The sequence below is a fragment of the Phoca vitulina genome, unplaced genomic scaffold (assembly GCF_004348235.1).
Source record: "Phoca vitulina isolate PV1807 unplaced genomic scaffold, GSC_HSeal_1.0 scaffold40, whole genome shotgun sequence".
Lineage (NCBI taxonomy): Eukaryota > Metazoa > Chordata > Mammalia > Carnivora > Phocidae > Phoca > Phoca vitulina.
This window is the reverse complement of record NW_022589743.1, coordinates 21,503,955-21,528,881: the sequence shown is the minus strand read 5'-3', so window position 1 is coordinate 21,528,881 and position 24,927 is coordinate 21,503,955. Positions and strand designations below refer to the sequence as shown.

The following is a 24,927-nucleotide window of genomic DNA, read 5'->3' as shown; positions in this document are numbered from 1 at the left end:
TTGCCCCCTGTTGCCTCTCGGAGCTGCCTCCCTCTCTCCCTCCCCTCCCCGCGCTGCCGCCTCTTAGGAAATCGGGCTGGGTTAGACAATTAAAATTGCTCTTGGGCGCCGATTTCACTTCTCCGCTCCGGATCAGCGAGCCCTTCGCGGCAAAATTCTTAGCTGCCGGGGCAGGATTGTGTGCGGTTAGCTCCGCGAGGGCATTTTTAAGGAGCAGAGAGCTGGAAAGCTGTGCGCTTCCCTCCACCGCCCGCCCCCCCTTACTGAACGCGAGAGGAGGGGAGAGACCCGAGAGAGAGGGAGGGACCTGGGTTGATCGCCCGCTGCGTGATCCTCCTCAGCAGCTCAGCCCAGAACAATCCGGCCAGGAAGAGTTTAAACTCCAGCTTCTGCCTGGAGAAACCATCTCTGCCCTCCACAAAAATCCCACATCTGCGCAGGGAACCCAGATTGTGTCGTGTTCTGACGGGTCTTGTTCTGTTGTTCAGCAACAGTTGACTGAAGCAGGCGTTTGTGAGAGCGGGAAAGAGGGGGCTTCTGTTGTTCCCACCCGTTTTTGATGTTGCCTTTTTTTTTTTTTTTTAAGTCATCTGTTTAAAAAAGAAAAAATGAGGTTTTGCTTAAGCTCTCTACACTGTTCCGTTCACATTCCGTCTCTCGGTTTGTGGACTAGTGCCTCCTGTATATTTGTACTAATTGCAGGTTTTGGAACACTTATTAGACAGATGACTGATACTGGGCAAATTAAGTCTGTGGTCAGAAGTTATGTAGGAAGCTCCCATTACCATTCCCCAGATACTTTTGCCCAGGAGGGCACCCCATCTGGGCTTGTAATGTTGCAGGGACAAAAATGGTTATCCTGGAGGAAGCTTTGTTTCTGGTTTTAAATTTTTTATTAAGAAGTGACTAATACCAGCAGGAAGGGTCTGTGGTTTTTAGCCTTTGCTTCCTGTAAGGTGTAATCCACCTGGAGAACTTATCTCTGGTCAAGTTTCCCCATGCTGTTCTTGAGCAAGGAAGAGATTTGTACCTGGATATGTTATGTCGCCTATCAGTTTTTTCCCTGTTGCTTACATTTTTTATTGTGTTTATTTGATACATATACTCGGACTGAATTGTAGGCTTGATTTAAAGTGTGGGTGTTTCACCTCCAGGATGAAGCTAGGGTTAGTTAACCAAAAATGGTGACCTCCGTATTGAGAATTTTATAAGCTCATTTATTATCTTTAGCCTCCTGGGTTTAGTAAAGCTGAGATTGTTTATTAGAAATTTCAGGTGTGGAAAAAGTGTGCTGTTTTGCCTGAGTTTGGGCTTCAAACTCTAAAACCTAATCTCTGGATCTTCTAATTAGATGAGTGTGAGTCTTGTCAAGTTGTAACAATTAACAGTTCCGACTTCAGCTAGGAGAGGGGGAGGTACTTGTAGCTGTTGGTGAGACTCAGACTTGCCCAGACTGTGCATTTCATTGAATACTTTTTTTTTTTCTTTCTTTTTTTAAGACCATGAATGGGAACTGGTAATCAGAGATTTGAGAATCCTAGTAAGTGAGGCAGGGCTTGTTTTACATCTCCAGTTCCCTCTTTGAAGATGCCGGTACTGAAGGTACCATTGGCTTATCTGAGTTGTTATATAAATTACAAAACATTCTGGATATTGGTACAAAGGCAGGAAGTCTTCTTTCAAGTGTGGCTTATCCCACTTTCCTGCCTCCCATTCCACACTCTTTACAGCGCAAGTTAAGTACTTCATTACCGTCTCCACCAGAGTAGTCAGGTCAAGCAGTTGACAGCCTCAGACAATTTTGATTCCTGAGTGTGCTGGCTTTAATTCATGCCATTACTGATTACTTGTGCCATGTGGGAGTGCAATTAGGTGTGGCTGTATTTCTCTTGCTTCCCTTTTTAACTGGCTAAGACTGGATTACAGTTGACCCTTAAACAATGCTGGGGGCTTAGGGACACCGACCTCCATGCAGCCAAAAATTACATAACTTCGGATTCTTCAAAAACTTAACTACTAATAGCCTACAATTGACCAGAAGCTTTACCAGTAATATAAACAGTCAATTAACACATATTTTGCATGTTATGTGTATTATACACTGTATTATAACAACGTAAGCTAGAGAAAAGAAAATGTTAAGGAAATTACAAAGAGAAAAGATACACTTAACAGTACCATACTATAGGAAGTCCGCATAGAAGAGGACCTGCAGTTCACATGCATGTTTTCCAAGGGTCAGCTGTATTTAGATAAGCATAGAAATGATAATTTTCCTTATGTATAGAATGTACAAGAGTGAAGATGGAGGTTTTGCAAACCCTGTTGATCGTAATTGTAGTGCTGCTGCGGGTCTTCATTCAAAGTTCTTGAAGACAAGTCCTTTTTCAGCCTCTAGTGTGCCTTGCCAGCTTGCCTCACAGTGAACGAGATCTAATAAAATGTTCCAGAAGCGATTCTAGGCGAACTTTATCTCCTGGGCTTAGTGACATAGTCATAACCACAGGGGATTTTTCTAAGATAAACTACTGTAGGAAATGACTGGTCAGATAAACTGTTTAATTGTCTTGTCTTTTCTCAGGGGCCAGTGCTTTGTATGAGGAACCGTTCTCTTTTCCCAATTAGACTGGGAGCCCTATTTCTGGGTTCCCTGTAATGATCCTTTGGGTGAGGGAATGAATTGTCCTGTGCTCAGTGCCAAGACCTTGCTGAAGAATTAAACTTAAGGAGGTGATTTTTTTTTAAGTAATAGTGTAATCATTTTATCTAAGTTTAACTGGTTTATCAGTTACTCAAAGTGGTAGTAGGGGTTACTAACCCTGCCCCAGGAGAACTGGAAAGAGATATGTTTTTAAGTGTTTTCTGGTGAACCTGACCTCTATCACAGTTGTCACGCCATTCGTTGAACTTTCTGCAAATACTGGTCTCCGTGGATTGGTCCCTAAAAATTGGTTTAAAAAAATTAGAGTAACTGGTGGAGCTCTGGTTGCCACTGACCCATCTTTCTGTTTGAAATGGTTTGAATTGTTCTCACTGATAAAGTGAACACCATAGCCCATCGCTAATGAGGCCGACTGGAAACTGGATGTTTTTCTTTGATTGCTCTCTCGTGGCATTTTGCTCCACACGGACTGAGGGACCAAGACGGTCTGATTGAGAAGTGCATCTACCTCAGCAGACCTCAGCATGGTTGCTTCCCGTCAGACAGATTTCTGTAGCATTTGCCTCCGCATGTTATATTTGGAATTGTTGGCCGGCTTTCCTCTCTTTGGTGTTGGCAGCAAGATCCAAAATGAGGTTTTCGAAGAATGAGAGTAAAAAGGTCTCTGTGCACAGGCAAAACTAAGCTCAGCTTGGAGTTTTGCATATTTAATTTTAAGTGAGTCATAACAAGAAAGGTTTCACACACAGAGTAGAAAACTGCGTTGCAGAAGATCTTTGCTATTTGAACTTTTCAGAAGGTGATTTTTTTCTGATTTTGTTGCGTTTAGCTCCTCATTCGAAAAGTATCAGGCTAGTGCTGAATTAAAATACATTTATTTTAACATTATCTTGTGAATCTGTTGTTTCTGACATTTTAAGTGCTTGGAAACCCGGCACTGAAGAACTGGAGGTGTGGCATCTGGACTTCCTCCCGTCACCCTGCCTCCTCAGTAGTAAAAGGATTCAACAATAAACAAACCTAATTTGGTTTTATGTGTATTCTGTTTATTTATTTTTGCATTTGCTGCATTGTGTTGGAATCTGGGTGTGTGTTAATTGTTTTTAAATGTTCGACTCAAACAGGGAGGGTCCAGTAACATTCAGCTTTAGTTCAATTTCACCTGCATGTTTTGCAAGCTTAATGTGGGTCTCGGGCTGATTCTTGTGATAGGAGGGCTTTGTTTCGGTGATATAAGGATAATCGCCGTTTAAAAATAATAATAATATTTAGTATGAAATGTTGACTCAAAAATGGGTGTGACCTAGGTGGCTTTGGTTAAGAAAGGGAGCATCAGAAATTTTTTAAAGTGGAAGAGGAGGTAATGCTCCTCAAAGGTAACAGGGTTTGTGTGACCATAGGCAAGTGCTTCATGGTACCATTGTAGGAAATTTTTCATTTGGGGCCTGTCCCCAAATTAATTACCGTACTCAAGGTAGAATGCAGTTATAATCTCATCAGTTTCCTGCTGCTCCTTAAGGCTCTCAAAGTGCTTTACAGATGGGCTCCACTAAAATATTAGGACCGCTTTTGGCCTTTATAAATGACTAGTGTATTTTTTACATGTGAAATCATGTAAAAGACATATTTAGGTACTTTCTTCATTTATATCTGGAGATGGGATTCATGTTGATCTGTTTTAAATTCTTAAGTATGTCTCCAAGAGAGTTTTTTTTAAGCCAAATCGTAAAATAGAGACAAATTGTGTAATTTGAACTGAAAAGGCCAAATAGTCACTGCTCTGTGTTGAATGAGACACCGGTTTTTATTAAGCTCTGAGTGAAAGGACAAGTGATACTCAAAAGGGCTCAGTGAGTTTTCAAGGTTCACTCTTGTAGGATTTATCAGTACTTCATCCATTTTGTGGCTGAATACTATTCCATGGATGGATATACCGCATTTTTGTCTATCCATTTATCAGTTAATGGACATTTGGGGTTTTTTTCTACTTTTTGCTATTGTGAATAGTGATGCTAATACACATTTGTGTGCAAGCTTGTGTGGACATCTGTTTTCATTTCTCTTGGTTGTATACCCACGAATGGAATTGCTGGGTCACAGGGTAACTCATGTTTAACCTTTTTGTTTGTTTGTTTTTTAAGATTTTATTTACTTATTTATTTGAGAGACAGAGATAGCAAGAGAGAGCATGGGCGGGGGACAGAGGGAGAGGGAGAAGCAGACTTCCTGCTGAGCAGACAGCACCCCCCAGGACCTGGATCATGACTGGAGCTGAAGGCAGATGCTTAACCAACTGAGCCACCCAGGCGCCCCCATGTTTAACCTTTGAAGACTGCCAAACTGTTTTCCAAAGTGGCTGCACCAATTTGCATCCTCACTGATACATGAGGGTTCCAATTTCTCCACATCCTTTCCAATGCTTGTTATTATCTGTTTTTTTGATAAAAGCTATCCTATGGGCAGGAAGTGCTATAGTTTTGATTTGCATTTCCCTAATGGCTAATGATACCAAACATCTTTTCATGTGCTTATTAGCCATTCGTATATTTTTTTGGAGAAAAGTCTATTTTGATCCTTTGTCCAATTTTAATTGGGTTATTTGGTTTTTTATTACTGGGTTGTAAGAGTTCCTTATATATCCTAGATACCAAGTGTTTTGTCAGATACACGATTTGCAAGTATTTTCTTCCATTCTGTGGGTTCTTTTCACTCACCCTTTTTATTTTTTAAATTTTTTGAGTCTTATCTGGAAGAAAGGTAGTTGATTTAAGCACACTTTAATGTGCTATTTTTATCAATGTAATGACGGTGACTAAAAGTTTTCTTCTGTGAACTCCAGTCAGGATGTGTATCTCAGTAGAGCGAACCTCAGAGTGTGATTTGGTATATTTGTGTTTCAACTTTTCTGAGTGACCCTTCCTAGTAAAGAAGTCTAAGGCTGGAGGTTAACCCTAGAAAAACTATAAAAAATCCACCACCTGCCTTAAGGCAGGATGCCTACCAGGCACCCCCCAGCCACAATAGAAAATTTCTGTGTATAGAAATCTCTCATATTTGTGAGGCTCCTAGTTTAAGGAGGAAGATTTTCATTTTCTCAGTTTGGTAACAGCTTGGGGTGGAAGTAACTCCAGGTTAATTGAGCTATCACTTGAACTCAGTTAATAAGAACAAAAATTGTTCGTACATTGTAGTGAACTCACCTGTTTATATGTATCTTTATGTAAGCTCAGATAGCAATAAATAGGGAGACAATGCAGAGAATATTTGCCTGAAGGTTTTATGTACCTTATAAAAAGAAACCAGCTGTTTTGATGTCCCTCCCCCCCCCAAGAGGATTTTTGCTACCTAGGAATGCAGACATCCTGCTTCTTAACAGAAATGGGTACATCTTTTCTCCTACAAGTGATAGGGCAATAGAAAACAGATGAAGCTGAATGTTTGCTTTTGGTCATGCGGAAGAGTGTTGAAATCTATCTCTGAACCTTGTCGTCTCACCCCCAGCACATGCACAGTTCCTTGGGTGTATAGTTCAGCAGGCTGCCCTAGTAGAAGATCCTGGTTGGGGTTGTGATGGTTATATTATTTTGATAATGCAGCACAGGCTCCTGGAAATGCATTCCTATTTTAAGGTGCCAGAGTTTTAAGTCACCAGAGCAGGGGAGGGGGTTTGTTTTCCCACCTCTACTGTGCTAGTTCTTTGACTTAAGAGTCCCCAGGGAGTACAGACATGGCCAGCTGCATTGCCATTCAATGAGTAACACTTATAAGAGCACCTCCGCATAATTCTAGCCTCCCAAGAGACTAGACAGGAGTACAGCTGTCCCCCTGCCAGTTTCCTGAAAGAGGAGGACATTGTATTCAGTGCAAGCCCTAGACCAAATTTCAGAAAGGCACTTTGGTATTGCGGATTTGTCACCATGCCCAGGACACATGCACAGGTCACTAGCTGACTGCTTTTCCCATGACTTGAGAGCAGTTAAGAAGAATAAGAAGGTGACTCCTTTTTTTCCCTCCATGTATAGATGTCAGAGTCTTCATCCTTTAAGTCTAACATTATTTCTGGATCTAGGTTTCAGCAAATAAGAATAAAGATGAAGTTTTAGCACATTTGCATGGGAGGCAGAAGACACTGAAGGGTACGGTAGACACTGATAAAAGGAGAAATCATTGCTTTTGACCCATCAGCAAAAAAAAGAACTTGTCTACTATGTAGAGCTGTTGTTGAATTCACAGTAAGCAAATTCCAGGTACACCTTACAGATTGATGACATTTCAGGTAATATAAAACTTGACTCACTCATTCAAAAAACTACTTTGCCTTTTGCAACCATGTACTAAATGCTCACTAAACTGCTTGAAAGCCACAGGCTGGCCCGTTTCCTCTGCTCACTGCTGCGCAATACCTAGTGGTATTACAAATGAGAGACATGCAAAGATAAGCACTAGTTGGGGAACAGAACTGACGTCTGCTTCTACCAAGTGGGTGGTACCTTTGTTAACACAAACACACGGTCACTATTCCTTTCCCCAAATTACAAATTTGTTTCCTGTATGTTAATAGTGTTGGTATTTAGTCTTTGCCCTTCCCCTGTTTTCTGACAAACTACAGGATATATCTCCCAGAAAATGTTTCCCAGTCTTGAAAGGACAAAAGACAGAGAGTGTAACAGCAGGGCAGGGACTCCATGCCTGAACCTAGCGTCCGTCTTTCCCACTGATTTGGGCGCTGCGTGAGGCTCTTTTTGAAATAAGCTCGAGTGAGCAAGAGAGGACTCTCCACAGGGTTTGAATTTAACCATAGCCCAAAGGCATCACTTTACCACGAGGCCAGGCAAGGGTGAGGGAACCTCTCAGAATTACTAGCAAGCTTGAGTTTCAGGGTGGAACCCTGTTTATAGCAGCACAAATGCATTTGCCTACTTCTATCCAGCTGTGATCCTCAGACGAATGTTGAATATTATTTTTCTCCTGTCTGCATTTGTGCAGAGAACAGAGGAGAGAAGCTAATGAAATGCATAGAACTCTTCAGTGATTGTAGATAAGTCTCCTCATTACAAAACTGGACAGGGAGGAGCTACTCTTGTTCTTTACACCAGCCCTGGGCTCCTGTGATGAGCCGGGAGCTTTTTAATTCCCACGGTCACTGAACCATCAGATAGAGTTCTACTGATTCTTGGTTCTAGTGAAGCTCTGGAAACATTAGAGGGAAACTCTACAGGGAACTTTTTCAGTTGACAATCATCAATTATTGGTCAAAATACATTATGAAAATTATACTCTGTTAATCTCATTAAATGTGTCTAAACCTATGCCTTTTCCTAGTTCTTTCTATACATAGATTGGCTATATTCAACTTTCCTTGATCTTGCTTGCCATTTTTTGAAAGAGCATCTTAAATGTAGGGCGAATTCTGTCACTGATTTTGGCCTCTTGTTAGATGTTGTTCTGCTTTATCTTTTTTGTTTTTGTTTTTTTATCCTTCCTTTATAGTCCTCATGGTTTTGCCTGGCTTAGACAACACTTAGCCATTCTAGCTTAACTTAATTCTTATAACCCCTAATTCATCAGACATCTTTGACTGCAGGCTTCAGCTTGTTGGTGTTGAAGTAAGCGGGATGGTAAGAAAAGTATCTGCAGTTTATTTAAGTTATGGGAAAGAGCTTATGTCCAAGACTTGAATGCTTGCTGCATATAAGCTTTCCTCAAATCTTACCACTTGGGTGCACACATTCAGGCCTTTAGAGTGATCGTTCTTTGGTTAGGAATCATCTGAGAGAAAAGTGGGCCAAAGGGAAAAAATTATGGTGCTCTGTCTCTGAGAAGTATGTTCACCTCCTAAATAGGTTACCGGGGTTATAACTGGAAGGCTTCAGAAGCCCAAGTCAGGGGCGCCTGGGTGGCTCAGTCGTTAAGCGTCTGCCTTCGGCTCAAGTCATGATCTCAGGGTCCTGGGATCGAGCCCCGCATCGGGCTCCCTGCTCCGCGGGAAGCCTGCTTCTCCCTCTCCCACTCTCCCAGCTTGTGTTCCCTCTCTTGCTGTGTCTCTCTCTGTCAAATAAATAAATAAAATTAAAAAAAAAAAAAAAGAAGCCCAAGTCAGCACTTAGCTGTGGCATCAAACCACGACAGCATAGTTTGACAGCATGCCAGGAGATTACTTCAATCATGGAGGGTAGGGGACTTTGAGGTTTATGAGTAAAATGGGGCTTATGAGTAAAAAAGGAGGGAATAGGCCCTATGCTGTTTTGGTGCAAATAATAGCATTATTCTGTATCTTTCCTTTTTTTAAGAAGACCCCGTCAGGGGAGGGTAAATGAAGCAGAAATCCTCCATAGGGAAAAGCAGCTGGGTCTTAAGGAGAAACCTGCTCTCTCTCTGTTTAGTTGGATTTGAAATAAAGACGTTAGTGTTTTGTTTTGTTTCGTTTAAGATTTTATTCATTTATTTGGGTGCCTGGGTGGCTCAGTCCTTAAGCGTCTGCCTTCGGCTCAGGTCGTGATCCCAGGGTCCTGGGATCGAGCCCTGCATCAGGCTCCCTGCTCAGCGGGAAGCCTGCTTCTCCCTCTCCCACTCCCCCTGCTTGTGTTCCCTCTCTCACTGTCTCTCTCTCTGTCAAATAAATAAATAAAATCTTTAAAAAATATATTTTATTCATTTATTTGAGAAAGAGCACGAGAGCGGGGAGGGTCAGAGGAAGAAGCAGACTCCCAGGACTCCAGGATCATGACCTGAGCTGAAGGCAGCTGCTTAACCAACTAAGCTACCAGGCACCCCAAGACATTGTTAGTGTTTTTAGTTTTCCCAGCCTTTATAGAATTTTAGGTCCAGTATCTATAAGATATAAACTGATCCAGATTTCCTAAGCTGCGTATGCAAAAAAAAATATGTCCTGGCTATTGCCTTGATTTGGCCATGGAACAGTACTCAATTTTCCATACCTCTGAGACTCCTCTGGAATACACAGTTACAGTTGTTGATTCTTCTTTACAAAGAAGAACATTCCCTAGGAACATCAGAAAGTGTCTGTTGAGGCCAGAATGTTGACTCTTCCAAAACAGGTGGGCTCCAACATCTATCATGAGGTGAATGAATGAAGCCCATTTTTAAAATGTTTGCAGCCAGCTCATTTGCCATCGTGGAGAAGCCAAGATTGTCAGAATAGCCAAACTGATGATAGATAAGGCCCTGTGGCACCAAGTCTCAGCTTGTTAGAGAAGTTAGAGGCAAACACCTGGTATAACTGTTGGTGCTCTACCCTCCCACCCTTTTGCTGCACCAACTTATAACCCTGTTCTCCTATTCTCCAGGTGTCCTTCACTGGGAGGATGCCACAAGCCAGCTCTACATAGAAGGCAATGAAGTTTGGGGGCACAGTCAGCTAGTTTGAAAGGATTGTATGCCTGTGGAAGTGACGCAACTAGCTAAGTTTCTCAATGGGGCATTTGTAATGGCCTGGCACTTCATTGGTCTCCTTGTTAACACTGCTCCTGAGGCTTTGCATGAAAAAGCCAGCAGTCCTTGTACTTTTTATGTACTTTGTGGCACTAGCTGTATTCGAGTCAGTAGCTGGGATGAAGGAGGATAAGGAATTAAGGTTCAGGGACCCCATAAACTTTCTGCTTTCATCTCCAGTATCTTTCATTATGGCCATCTTCCCAGCCTTGGAAAGGTAGGCCATCCTTGAAAATAAAAACTGATGCCCATACAAGTGTCTGGAGGAAGCTGGCTATTATGCTGACATTTAAATGTCATTAGATTTTGTTTCTTCAAAACATAAACCATTAAATTGGGGTATATTAATACAGCTTTTAAGCTTTAAAAGATATTTTTTAATTAAATTTTACCTGGCACCTCCTAACTTGTCTAGAACAGAAGCTGGTTTCGGTTAATAAAAGGCTTGTTTTCTGTGCTCATAGGTTCCTTTGTAGATCAAGATGGCTGCCAGGAGGCGGAGATGTGACGGTGGTCCTGTCAGTGATCACCTTCCCTCCCATTTTGGCTATAGTACCAACAGAGTTCCTCAGCTGGCCAAGGTCTGAGGGAGAATAGGCCTGTTCTGAGCATGTATTGTCTTTTGCAGTCTTACACAATGCCGTTAAATATAATTGCAGGATTTTTATCTGGTAGTGGACCTCAGATGGATGGATAAGACCCATGAACTGTGAAATTAAAAATCAAAACTGCTCAGTGCTATTGTTTGCTGGCTGAACACCCCCCACCCACCCAAAAAAGGGAGGAGACATCCAGATGCAGGGAGGGGGCAGTGAAATCTTTCTTAGTCTGATATTTTAACTGAAACTACCATATATGGCTAGAGAGCTTCTGATTCTTGGAGAATGATGGGTTCTGACAGGAGGGACCCTAGCAGTTCACACGACTGACCTCTTTTAGAAGAGAACCCGAGTGGAATGCTGTTGGTATATTGTGTACAGATATGCTGTCGGCATACTGTTCCTGTTCGGTCTTTGTATTAAATAGAATATTTTGTCAGTCTAGGAAGAGAAAATAAAATGAATTCTTTCTTAAATATTTTCATCCATTTTGCTTCCTTTTGTCCTAAGACACACAACAAAGCTTTTAATTTGGTTAAGTGATATTTCCATGTCTCCCCAGCTGCCTTTGGCTCAAGTTTTAAAATGTCAGTGACACTTAGCTAGGTAGACAGTTGCGAGCCATACATCGGTAACCTAACATATTTTTAAAAAATAAGTCCAGAGCCCAACACCATTTTTTTCCCCAACACCGTTTTTATCTGCATGTTGTAATGCAAAAAAATAGGTCTCTGAAATCAAAGGCAGTCTTTCTGCTTCCCTGTCTCCCTCTCCCTCCACCTCTCCCCTCCTCCCTTTGTTCTCTTGTTCCCCTCCCCCTTCTCCCTTCCAGTTCCATATTGAAAAACTGCTTGCACTGGATGGATAATTAACGCAGAGCTTTGGAGCAACAGGTCCCACTGGTGGCGACTAAATCTGAAGTAAATGTTAATGCAGTGCAGGCTCACGTGTATTAATAGGTGAGGGAGATGAGTGAGGTGAGACTCCGATCAGCCACGCTGGTGTATGACTTGAAATAGATCCTCTTAATTAGAGAGCCAAGAACCATGACAACTAACATCTTCCACCTGCAGTGGTGGGCTGCAGCCTCATTAGTGAATGAAAGAGGCATTCTAAATTAAAACTGGACTTCATCCTTTGGCTGTGAGTTGGGATCATCTGGCTCTGGGCTTTGAATCTTTGACGTGGAGAGGTCTGTCAACGCAGGCATTACAGTTAGCCAAGGGGGGCGGTGTGTGTATAGTTTTCTCTTCCATGACTCCAGAAATAGACCAATCTAGACACCCTTGTCAGCTATAGAGTCGAGTCATTTGGATTTGCTTATGGGAGTCTAGATGCTTAGTGCTGCGGCAGAGGTTGGCTTTAGGGGTTTTAGTTTTGAAAAATTAATGCCAGGGCACCTGGGTGGCTGAGTCAGTTCAGTCATTCCCCATTCTCCCAAAGAGAATTAAAAAGAAAAAATCGTTGGGATGCCTGGCTGGCTCAATCAATAGAGCATTCAACTCTTGATCTCAGGGTTGTGAGTTCCAGCCCCATGTAGGGTGTAGAGATTACTTAAAAATAAAATCTTTAGGGATGCCTGGGTGGCTCAATCAGTTAAGTGACTGACTTGATTTCAGCTCAGGTTGTGATCTCAGGGTCATGAGATCAAGCCCCACATCGGGCTCCACACTCAGCACAGGTCTGCTTGAGATTCTCTCTCTCTGACTCCTCACTCCCACACACACACTCTCCCTCTCTCTCTAAAATAAATCAGTCTTGGGGCACCTGGGTGGTTCAGGAAACCTGCTTCTCCCTCTCTCGCCGTGTCTCTCTCTGTCAAATAAATAAATCTTTCTTTAAAAAAATTAATTAATGCCTTTGACCAGTTTTCTAATTGATTTGTGTGCAGGTGTTAATGTTAATGGTTTATAGGCTCTGTCAGGCTTCACAGAGAGCCGCACCGAATTCTGAGGTTCATATCTTTCAGTTGTACAATCTCTGAGGATTTAGAGCGCTATTACGAACTATTTTATAGCTAACAGAATGTCTTTAAGATCAGGTAGTGGTTAAGAAGCAAGTTAGAGGGCGCCTGGGTGGCTCAGTCGTTAAGCGTCTGCCTTCGGCTCAGGTCATGATCCCAGAGTCCTGGGATCGAGTCCCACATTGGGCTCCCTGCTCGGCGGGAAGCCTGCTACTCCCTCTCCCACTCCCCCTGCTTGTGTTCCTGCTTTTGCTCTCTCTCTCTCTGTCAAATAAATAAATAAAATCTTTTAAAAAAAAAAAAGAAGCAAGTTAGAAAGCAGTGAATAGTCCCTTTCTGGCCAGGAATTGCAGGCCAGGGCATTTTAACAAATGATCTGAGAGGAAACATCCACAGCAGTGAAGATGGATGGATATTCTGCAGAAGCTCTGTCCTCACAGGTACTCTAAAGAGCTACCAGTTTTCCAAGACAAGCCAGTTCACATACATTCCAGGACTCACCTTCCTTTCTAGGACTTGGACAGTTCTCAGAAGGAATCTAAAGGTTCATATACTAGTGGGTTCTAGATGGACATAAAACACCCATTCTCAGGAAAATGTCCCCACTCCCAGAACTTTCCTTCTTTCATGTAGTTTTGTTTTGTTTTTTAAGATTTTATTTATTTACTTGACAGAGAGAGACACAGCGAGAGAGGGAAGTGGGAGAGGGAGAAGCAGGCTTCCCGCTGAGCAGGGAGCCCGACGAGGGGCTCGATCCCAGGACCCTGAGATCATGACCTGAGCCGAAGGCAGACGCTTAATGACTGAGCCACCCAGGCGCCCCTGTAATTTTTCAACATACAGAAATACACCTGCTTCCAAAACTGTAGTTTCTCCGGAACCCCTCGAGATCCTTAACTTCACTGTCTTTAAAGGATCACTAACTGAATTACCATTTGCTGTATAGTTCTGAATTATGGAAAGAGTAGGGAAGATGCCACTGTCACCTTCAGGTACCAAGTAACCAAGCTTCTAGGGCTCTTCACTGAGCCAGCATCCATGCACAGTTGAGTCTTATCTAGGTCTTTATGGTCGGTTCAGTTTGTAGTTGATTGTATGTGGTCTCATTGTCATCTGTCCTTTTCATGTCTTCTAGCCTATGATCCCTGAGAACAAAGACCTTGTCTGAAATCTCACCAGTTAGCACATTGCCTAGCATAAAATAATTGTTCATTAAATGCTTGAGCGGATGAATGACTTTGATCCTCTCTCCCCAAAGGCTGTTTCTTGGTGGGGTGGATCATAACTTGTCTGCTTTGTGTCTTTCCTCCAGTGTGGTACCTCTAGTATGGCACTGGTTAGTTAGTAAGCAGTGGGAACTCAATAAATATTGACTGACGTAGAAGAAATGTTCAACCTTGAGGTTCAGGAAGATACTTTGATGGATGTTCCACTGTGTCCCCCAGAAATAAGAGAACTACCAAACGTTTTTTACAAACAGCTAGGACTCAAGATTTGAAAGAGCCAGGAAACTGTTTTGGGTTCTAATTCTGCAACTTCACTGGTTCTTTGGCTTTAGATAAGTCCGTGTCCTCACCTGTATGATGGGAGTAAGAATTCTTACAGTGTGCTGGTGAAGATCAAATAAGAGCATCTGTGAAAACACTTGTGAACTGTAATACAGTATGTAGATGTAAGATGAGATTATCGCTCTGCTATTTCTAGGCTTTAGTGATTAGGAAGCATGTTGATGTCTTTACAAGCAGCACTGGCTCATTGTAGCGTCCTCATGGTTTTCACTGCTGAGCAGCGGAAACTCTGATAGAGCATTTCCAACATTACCTGACTTTTAACTTTTAATGATTTCCTTTTATAGAGAATGGCCCTCAGCACCTTGTCTTCATTGTTATATAAGGATAAGAGGGAGCTGAGACAAAGCCTTGTTTTTCTTTCATTTTTTTTCTTTTTTCTCTTTTAAATATTTTATTTATTTATTTGACAGATAGAGACATAGAGAGGGAACACAAGTAGAGGGAGTGGGAGAGGGAGAAGCAGACTTCCCGCGGAGCAGGGAGCCCGACGAGGGGCTCGATCCCAGGACCCTGAGATCATGACCTGAGCCGAAAGCAGACACTTAATGACTGAGCCACCCAGGGACCCCAAAGCCTTGTTTTTCTTGACAGACATAACATGATTTAAAGACTCTGGCATGCATATAATTGTTTCAAAGTTGCACACTAAACTTAAGGGAACACCATTCTTATGGGAGAAAGAGCTTTGAGATGGGAAAGTCTTCAGGATGTGTATGAGTGTCCTGAAGCTGCAGAATCTCCTTTCTCCCTGGAATCCTTCCCCTATTAGCAATATTTCTGATATAGAACAAAACTAGTCTGTTTGTAAAACAGCCTCTTTCCGAATTCATTCCTGAGCCTATTTCTCCAACGACAGTCTATCTTTCTTGGATCCATTTCATGAATCCTTTTGCTCTAGATATTTGAGTTGAAAGAAACTGCCTTCTAAATATCTTGAAAGGAATTGCTATGGGCAAAGAGGAAACATCGAGAAAGCTTTATGATGGACAGTTCCTGTATTCCTGCTGTACCTGTGCTGATCATTTTCTAGAATCATAGACTTTCCTTCCCTGTCCATCCTATCTTATATATTACTGCCTTCTCAAAATACCACATTTTCAAGTTTATTTCAAGATGCACATTCTGGGGCGCCTGGGTGGCTCAGTCGTTAAGCGTCTGCCTTCGGCTCAGGTCATGATCCCAGAGTCCTGGGATCGAGCCCCACATCGGGCTCCCTGCTCGGCAGGAAGCCTGCTTCCCCCCTCTCCCGCTCCCCCTGCTTGTGTTCCTGCTCTTGCTATCTCTCTCTCTGTCAAATAAATAAATAAAATCTTAAAAAAAAAAAAAAAAAGCACATTCTGTCTCTGAGAAAGCAGCAAAATTTCAGCAAGGCCTCACTCTTTTAAATGTTCTGTGCTCATCCTGGAGACAATACTCCGACTTTCCTGTGCTATTCCCTAAACTCATAGCCCTCATCACACACTTTAGGGCAAACAAGAAGAGCCTGTGGCCGTAATCTAGAATTATGAGAAATGAGTGTTCTTAAACTTGGTATTCCTAAAAGTGACCCTTTAGAAACCAACCAAGAGCTACTTTTAAGAACCTCTTAATAAAAATTTTAAGCATTTGACCCATGTGTTCAGAAAAAGAAATGAGAAATCAAATTGTTTAAAGAAGATTTAAATGAGTCAGGTGGGGTGGTTCAATGTGAAGTTCAAGTTTGCAAGTGTGGGCTTTGACTCTGATGTCTTATTGTTTTGTGACTTAGAAAACAAATTATTTCATATGTGATTTAACCACCAAAACAAGTGCCTGCCCAACTGCATTGCTTTGCCTCATGTCTTTGGAGGGGTACATTCACTTCCTAGAAGCCCATTTAAAAGGTGTCCCTCAGTTCTTTAAAGCTTTATTGAGTACCTAGTATGTGCCAAGCATCTTGCAGGGCGTGGAGGTACAAAGATAAGGCATAGAGAAGGGGCTTCGGGTACATAATAATCAGAGTACAGTGTGGCACAGAAGTGCTATAGGGAATCAGGGGCTGCCAGAGAAGGCTTCCTGGAGGCAATACCTGGCTTGAGCCCCAAAACATAAAGAGTCCACCAGGTGAAGGAATGAGGGAAGGACCAGCATTTGCTGTTGTAGGTGGCAGCTCCAGAATGAACAGTGGAGGAAGGGTATGGACTATGTGGGGAGCCATCAGGATAATGAAGCTGGAAAAAGATGTAGGATTCTGGCCACAGGGGTCTTAACTTACAATACTGAGGAGCTTAAACTTTATCCTGTAATAAAGGATAGGGTAGGGGTGATACTGAAGAGCTTTTTAATTAGGAGGGTGATATGGTCAGAATTGTGTCTTAAATAACTCATTCTGCCAGCAGGGGTTGGAGCTAGATAGAGGGAAGCGTGAAGGATGGCCAGGAGGCCATTTACATCTTGGTAAAAGATCCAAGCTCAAACCACCTTGCCTTGCCCTTCTCTGCTTTACATGTTTGGTGGAGAGTATCTTGGTACAAAGCCAAGTGGGCAGATGAAAAGAAATGATGAAAAACAGAATCAGAAGTGACAGCCTTTTCAGGGTTAATTTTAATATGACAGCTGCTGAAGCTAGCAGAGTCTGTAGGCCTTTGCAGATTACATGCATGCATTTCATTAGTTTGGATGTGGCCTATGCAAAAATCCATTGGAGAGAAGTGGGGAAGACTTGACAGGTGACATTCATCTGTGGTCCTCTAGGGTTTGAAGACCTGTCACAACCGGCCAGTGTGCTCCAGTTTTCTGCTTCCTAGTAAGAATCTCCTGAGATTCCACCAAGGAAACAGGGAGGAAAGGAAGCAAGGACCTGTAAGGGCTTAGTGGACATCCCAACATGTATAATCAGGGCTCCAAGAAAGCATGGCAAAGCAGGAGCTAGGATAATTTGCCAAGCCAAGTGCTCTTTTAGATAGAAACAGTAGACCAATGTAATATTAAGCCCTGGGACTTCAGGAAGAGTCCTTATGTTATTCAGCCCTCAATTATTTTTTTAGTATTTCTCATCTTTTTTTTTTTTTTAAGATTTTATTTATTTATTAGAGAGCGAGAACACAGGCAGGGGCAGAGGGAAAGAGAGAGAATCTCAAGCCGACTTCCTGCTCAAGGTGGAGCCTGACTTGGGCCCCAGGATTATGACCTGAGCCGAAGGCAGACGTGTAACCGACTGAGCCACCCAGGTGCCCCTTTCTCATCTTTTTTTGATGAAAAAACTCCTCCTTCCCATTCCAAATAGGTGACTCTGAGGAACCAAATATAGGAATTTCTTTTGCATTTCTTTTTTTTTACCCCCCCAAGATTTTATTTATTTATTTATTTATTTATTTATTTATTTATTTGTCAGAGACAGAGCACAAGCAGGGGGAAGGGCAGGCTCCCCACCGAGCAAGGAGCCTGATGTGGGACTCGATCCCAGGACCCTGGGATCATGACCTGAGCTGAAGGCAGATGCCCAACCGACTGAGCTACCCAGGCGTCCCTTAGATGATACTGATGTTTGCATCTGATCTGGGTACCACACTTGAGAACCACTACTGTATAGACATTAGAAATGTGACCCTCCCAAGGATTTAATAAAGTCTCATATGGTTCTTGGTATAACCTTAATGGAAATCAATGGAGGATCAGTAAGGCCTGCCCTACACAGCTCTAACTGTGACTCAGTATTGACTTATTGAGTGACTACTATGTGCACAACCTCTGTGTTATAAACCTATGAAGAGCAAAGAGATCCAGTCTTTGTCTCGGGCCCTCTAATGAAAGAAATAAGAGGGGCATCTGGCTGGCTCAGTTGGTAGGTCAAGAGTTCTTGATCTCGGGGTTGTGACTTCAAGCCCCACATTGGGTGGAGAGCTTACAATGAATGAGTGAATGAATGAGTGAATGAGAATTCAGGCCCCACATTGGGCATAGAGCTTACAATAAGTAATAAATAAAAAAGAAATAAGAGAACTAGGGTGCCTGGTTGGCTCAGTCAGAAGAGCATACAACTCTTGATCTTGGAGTCATGAGTTCGAGCCCCACGTTGGGTGTAGAGATTATTTAAAAATAAATAAAACTTAAAAAGAAAAGAAAAAAACCTGTCACACAAGGAAAAACATGAGAAGTACAAAAAGAGAACTAAACCATGTAGCCCAGAGGTCTTGATGTCTGAGTAATGCAGGAGGAGCATATGGAGGAGCTGTACTCAGTCATCTGTTGCTGTGTAACGAACTATCCAAAACTCAGACACTGGTTATTATCTCTCATAAGTCCGCAGGTTGACTGAGCTCAGCTGGGTGGTTTTTCTGTTCAGTGTGGTGTTGTCCGGGACCACAGTCCTTTAGAGGCTGGACTGAGCTGGCATGGTCCAAGAGGACTCAGTCGCATAGCAGTAGTTCATGTTGGCTTTTGGCTTGGAGTCCAGAGGAAGCTGTTAATTGGAGTGCCTTAAGTCTCCACTGGGTGGCCTCTCAGCATGACAGCAGGGCTCTGAGCTAGAACATTCCAAACATGTAAAAATGGAATCTGCAGGTCTCCTAACACCCAGCCTCGGAAGTTACAACATGGTTACCTCTGCTGCATTCTATTCGTCAAAACAAGTCACAAGGCAAGCCTTATTCAAGAGGAAGGAAATGGCCTACCTCTGGACGGTAGAAGTAGTGAAGAATTTGCAGCCATCTTTAATCTGCCATCTTTAATCTGCAGCTGTCATATTAAAATTGAGCTGCCTGATTGAGGCAAGTTTTACAGGATTAATAGGGTTTTAACAGGCAGAGCTTTCTAGGGGAAAAAGTGATGTAGAGAAAGAAATCGCAAGTCTTCAATTTGACTAGGGGAAAGGGTCCTGGAAAGGGGGGGAATGGGTCTGTGCTACATGGGGCTCTGAACAGCAGATGGAAGACCTTAGCCTTACACTAACAAACTTTGAGGAGTGTGGAGGACCTATCAATGATTTTATTAGCGTGATACAGTTTGAGAATGATTCTTAAGGCTCCAAACTAGTTCTTTCAGTCTTTGCCTGTAAGCCCAGTGTTAATGGCTATGGATTTGGCTTCTCTTTCTAAGATGTGAGAGGGGGTCCTCACTCTTCAGGTTGTTATAAACTGTGCCAGGCAGCCATCTTGAAGGAAGAGCGGGAGAACCCTAGCGGTACTTGTAGGACTGGCCAAACTAGGAGTCGAGGGACATGCGGCTTTGTGCCAGACCTAGCTAGGCTTTTTCCTGCTGCATCAAAGGTTAGTACTTAGTCTCGCCCTTGTCTTTTTCCCCACAGTAACCCTCCACTGAGTGAAGAGATGCTGCCTCCTGGGGAGTGGATGTGTCACCGGTGCACTGTTCGCCGAAAGGTAATGATGCTGCTTTCTGAAGGCTTTGCTCAGAATGCCAGATCTAGAGCACTGATATTCGAGAGCTAAGACGGCCTGGCCCTGAAGGCATTTTCGTCCCTTCTTCTTGTCTTTTCCAGCCCTGGAATCACCCTCACTCTCCCCATGGTGACTGTTTGGAATCCAGTAGGGCCTAAAATCCAAACATGAGCTGCTGAAATGAGCAGAAGAGGTGTGTTAATTTACTGAGCCATGTTCATTCACTAGTGACAGGAGTAGGCTGATTTAAGTGGCCTGAATGTGGCAGCTATATCCATGACTGAAAGTGGCTGAAGAAAAACAAAGCTGTTTCTCCAGCTTGGTGGAAAAAGGATTTCCCTCGCCCCAAGGCAAATAAGTCGCTGGTGTCCAGAGGCTTGACTGGGTGTATGAGGGACAGAAGACTTTGAACCCGTTTGTACCCCTAGAATTTCTTTGTGCATATATAAGGTTGCCTAATCCCTCTTTAGCTCCCCCTCCCTTGGCTTTGATAATTCAGTACTGGCTTTGAGAACATGATTTTCTATTTTGAGACCTTTTATGGGGTGCAAAAGCTAAATTCCTCTTTATCAAAAAAGGAAGTAGGTGTGTTTCCATCCAGATTATGAGAGACCCAGTCCTCAAATTATAGACTGTGGATTAGAATCTGTCTATGGATTGTAAACCATCTCCTTCCCTCCCCCTACACTAATTACACAGCAAGCAACTTGCCTTCGTTGTGACATCACCTCTGTTGTCCTGGACCCTGAACATGATGTCACAATGAATGATGATTTCCTTGGTTGCAGAAACAGGATGAGATGATTCAGAGATTGTGGTTTATGTGTGTAACAGTCTTCAGCCTTTAAGAAGGTAAATAGGCAGACTTTTATTTTTCAACATGTGCACAAGGGTTCTTACTAAAAGGCAAGGCAAGGCCAAGTCAACCACTTAGCCCCAGCTGTAGTTTGATATCTCCTAAGTCCACAAACCAGGCTGTCCTCCAGCCTGTCCACTTCTCAAGATCTCTTCCTGTGCATCCCCAGTTAGGTTAGAGCAGGGCCGTTAGTAGCATCTGCCAGCCAGGAGGCCTTTCAGAAACGCGCCACTGAGGAAGCTGGATGTGATAGGGTCGGGAACAGCTGAGGGAGAAGTGAAGTCAGGAAAAGAGGGTGGAGAAGAGGAATTAACGTTACTTTGGTGCCCGTCACGTGCCGGGTAGTTCACACGTGTTGTCTCATTGAATCCATACAGCTGTCTGTGGGTGCTGAGCGTGGTGTCTCCGTTTCAGGAAGGAAGGAACTGAGGCTCATCACACATGTAGAATAACTTTCTCAAGGACTCAAAAGAATTAACAGAGCCAAGATTTGAGCCAAATTGCCTCACTCCAAAGCTCTGTTACCTCTTCATCAGTTTTCTAGAAGCAGAGCTGCTTGGTAGGGATTATAGTAGCCTTTTTCTAACACAGTGTGCTCTCCCTGAAGTGCCACTCTGACATGCTCTCAGGTGGCCCTCTTTGCCTACCATTGCCATGTCTGCCTTTTCCAGCACCACTACCTCGATCCCCCTTTGGCCTCCTGTAGTTATGTTGAAGTAGACTGAAATGATACATCCTTTGGCCTCAGCAACCTCTGATGTTCAGGTCCTGTTCCTAGTGGAGGCTGAATCTTCCCCTGACTCAGAGCCTTCATCCCTTTCATATATGTGACCCTCTGTCTCCACCATATCTCTGAGAGGAGAAGAAAGGTTTTACTAGTCTTACTTTACAGACAGACAAATTCCTGCACACCAACCTGCATCATCCAGGGTCATAAGGAATCATAGGCAGAACTGGGACAGATCCCAGGTCTCCTGAGTGGAGACCAGTGTTAAACCTTCATTTGACCACTCTTTGGAGTCCTAGAGGAAAATGTAATACCAGCCATCCAGTCCTACTGAGTAAACATAGTCTTTTTCCATTTCCCCACCTTCCCATTTGAAGAAGTGTCCCTTTTGGAGTTCTAGTTAAACTTGAAACATTGAAAGCCACCAGTCTCGGACACTGTGATCACTGGGTAGCTACCTTCCACACACCAGCCATCCACCTCGTAGTGTAGTTACTTCCCGTGTCAGCACCCAGCCTCCCTGGACAGGGAGCTCTGCTTGCCTGTTTTACCTTTTACCTTTGCATTTGTAGACTTTATTTGGAGCAAAATTCTTAAAACCATTCGGGAGGTCAGGATGCTCCAAGGCAAACTACAGTGATGTTGAGTCCCCTTATGTTTTCCTCAGTGTTCTCACTTAACCTCACTCAGTTTATTCTCACTGTGGTAACTTTTTATCCCTTTGCCTGTGTACTTTGTATAGAGATAGTGTGTATCCATATGATGACTTAGAGTAAAGGATCTATGGGAAGTGTGTATAATTGTTTCTCACTTTCCCTGCTGCTGTACGCAGTTTGCCAGCTTTAGTTTAGTTCAGCTGTAGTTTTGTCAGCTTGAACAGACCAGTGTTCCAAGTCTCCAGGTGGATGAGTCTGTGACAGGTTAGAAAATTTCATAATTTTGGCCAGTGGTCTAGCAAGGACTTTGTGGTATCGATCTCTTTCTGTTTTGTGGTACTTTATGTGATGGGCCTACCTGTTCATTTGCACAGAAACGAGAGCAAAAAAAGGAGCTGGGCCACGTCAATGGACTGGTGGACAAATCCGGCAAACGGACTACATCCCCCAGCAGTGATACTGACTTGTTGGACAGATCAGCCAGCAAAACTGAACTCAAGGCCATTGCCCACGCCCGGATCCTGGAGAGGAGAGCCAGCCGGCCTGGCACGCCCACATCCAACGCCAGCACAGAGACCCCCCCCTCTGAGCAGAATGACGTCGACGAGGACATCATTGACGTGGACGAGGAGCCCGTGGCAGCGGAGCCGGACTGTGTGCAGCCCCAGCTGCGGCGGCCCTTCGAGCTGCTGATCGCTGCCGCCATGGAGCGGAACCCCACCCAGTTTCAGTTGCCCAATGAACTGACTTGTACCACCGCGCTCCCAGGTTAGCCAAACTCTCGTGCGCCCCCCGCGTCCCCAGAGGGCTCCTGTCCTGCCAGAGAGCAGTGCTGCCTCTGGGGTCACCGTACGCGGCGCCACTCTCGAGCTCCTGTTCTTTGTTCTTCCTGAACATCTTTGAAGGTTTTAGCTTTTACTGTGCTTATTCGGTTTTCTGTTTTCTGCCCTTCAACATATCACCTTTTTAAAAATATAGGTAATATATTCTCATGGTTCGAAAGCCAAAAAATATGCAAAGGCTTAAAATGAAAAATTTCCCTTCCACCCCTGTCTGTCATTTGCCTCCTTTCTACTTCCTACCCCTCACAGATAACCACTGCTTGGTCCTTGTGTATTTCCTCCTAGAATTTCTTTGTGTATATATAAGCAATTATAGATAATATGCTCAGTATTTTCCCTCTAACTAGCTTACTTGGTATGCTACTCTACACCTTGCTTTTTTCACTTCACAATATGCTCTAGAGATCTTTCCATATTAATGTAGGCATTCCTCAGTTTTTCTTAACAGTTACATAATAGTCTATTATATAGATATGCCATAACTTATTCAGCTGATTTCCTATTAATGGACATTCAGGTTGTTCCTAATCTTTTGTTACTATAGATGGTGCTTCAACAAATAATTTTATAAATATATCATTGTGTACATGTGAGTGTATTTGGAGGGTAAATTCTTAATGTTAGAATTGCTGGGTTATAACTATGCATTTATAGGGTTTTTTGTTTGTTTGTTTTTGTTTTTAAAGATTTTATTTATTTATTTGGCAGAGAGAGATACAGCGAGAGAGGGAACACAAGCAGGGGGAGTGGGAGAGGGAGAAGCGGGCTTCCCGCCGAGCAGGGAGCCCGATGTGGGGCTCGATCCCAGGACCTGGGATCATGACCTGAGCCGAAGGCAGATGCTTAAGGACTGAGCCGCCCAGGCGCCCCATATGCATTTATAGTTTGATAAGATGTTGCCAAATTGCCCTTCATACCTTTTTTTTTTTTTTAATCAAGTCGTCTTCTACTTGATACCACAAAGCTTCTAGATGTTCTTTTCTTTTTCCCAGAGAAAGTGAAATTGGCAATCTTAAGAATCCTGGTCAGCCAGCAGGATGCATATGGAATCCAAGGTTTTCTGATTTCTGTACAAATGCAGTAAAATTATAGTCTTTTCCTCAGCCAGCTCCACAGAACAGTCTTCGTTGACTATTTGACTCGGGTCCTTATATTCCTTAGGTTGCCAGTTTCTAACAACCTAAGCTTCTGACCGCTTCATGTTTGCAAAACACAGAGCTGTGTTTCTGCCTCAGAACGAGTGACTTCTGACCATAGTTCTGATTTCTGTGTTCCTTTTCCTGCCTTCCTATTCTTTTTCTCATTTGAAGCCAGCCCAGGGGGTCTCAGAGAGAGACCCATGTCTAGGCCATGGCACGTACTTTTCCTGAGATCTCTTCTTTCACTTACTATTGTTTCCATATCCCAGACTAGGAACTCTACATCCAAGAAAGCTCAGCACCATCAATTTCTCTTCTAGGTTCTAGCAAGAGGAGAAGAAAGGAGGAAACCACAGGGAAAAACGTTAAAAAGACACAGCACGAGTTAGATCACAATGGTCTTGTTCCCCTACCAGTCAAAGTCTGCTTCACATGCAACAGGTATTTTTCTTCCATCCTGAGGGCTCTTCTCCCATAGTCAGCAAATGATACTTTTTCTCTCTCCCGTCACCTCTTCCAAACCCTCTGTGTTAAATGTGGACAACCCACATTCGGATGGTATGAGTACAGAGACTGCGTGACCAATTGACCAGAGCCTTGCCTATCTTAACAAATTCCCTGAAGTACCTGAGAACTGTGTTTATAAAGGCTCGGATGAGAGGAGTTGGACTTAAACAGAAGCAAGAGATAATTTGACCAGCTAGGAGGAGGAGCTCTGGCCAGCAGAGACACAGGTCCCTGGAAAAGGCAAATAGTTTTTAAAGATGAGTTTAAAAGTAATACAAGTATCCATGGTAGCTAATATGCATCAGACTGGATGACTTCCAAATGCCTCTAGGCTGCCCCAGTTGTAGCTTCCCTAAGACACTGGTTTCCTTCAGATAGGAGCTCCTCAGTGACAGGAACCAGCTGCTTCAATTACTGAAGCTGGACTTAGTGGCCTGGTGTCTTAGAAGGGCAGGATAGCAGGAGAAAATAGCTACCAAAAAGAAACATGCCAAAGAAAAAAAAGAAATGTTCCATAACAAAAGCCGTAGGGAACTAGATAGCAGAGCAGCAGAACTCTGAGCCAGGCCCAGACTGAGGCTCCGGTGCATCTCAGACAC

At 43.3% G+C, this 24,927-nt stretch overlaps 1 protein-coding gene across 2 annotated transcripts in view; it reads left to right on the top strand.

Annotated features, from left to right (window-relative positions):
* PHF12 (PHD finger protein 12) overlaps positions 1-24,927 on the top strand; it is a 40,051-nt gene that overhangs the window by 1,684 nt on the left and 13,440 nt on the right. For both annotated transcript variants that reach the window (XM_032428693.1, XM_032428692.1), the window contains 3 exons: positions 19,511-19,583; positions 22,215-22,608; positions 24,142-24,262. In XM_032428693.1, the coding sequence (XP_032284584.1) occupies positions 19,511-19,583; positions 22,215-22,608; positions 24,142-24,262 (588 nt within the window). The remainder of the gene's footprint in view (positions 1-19,510; positions 19,584-22,214; positions 22,609-24,141; positions 24,263-24,927) is intronic.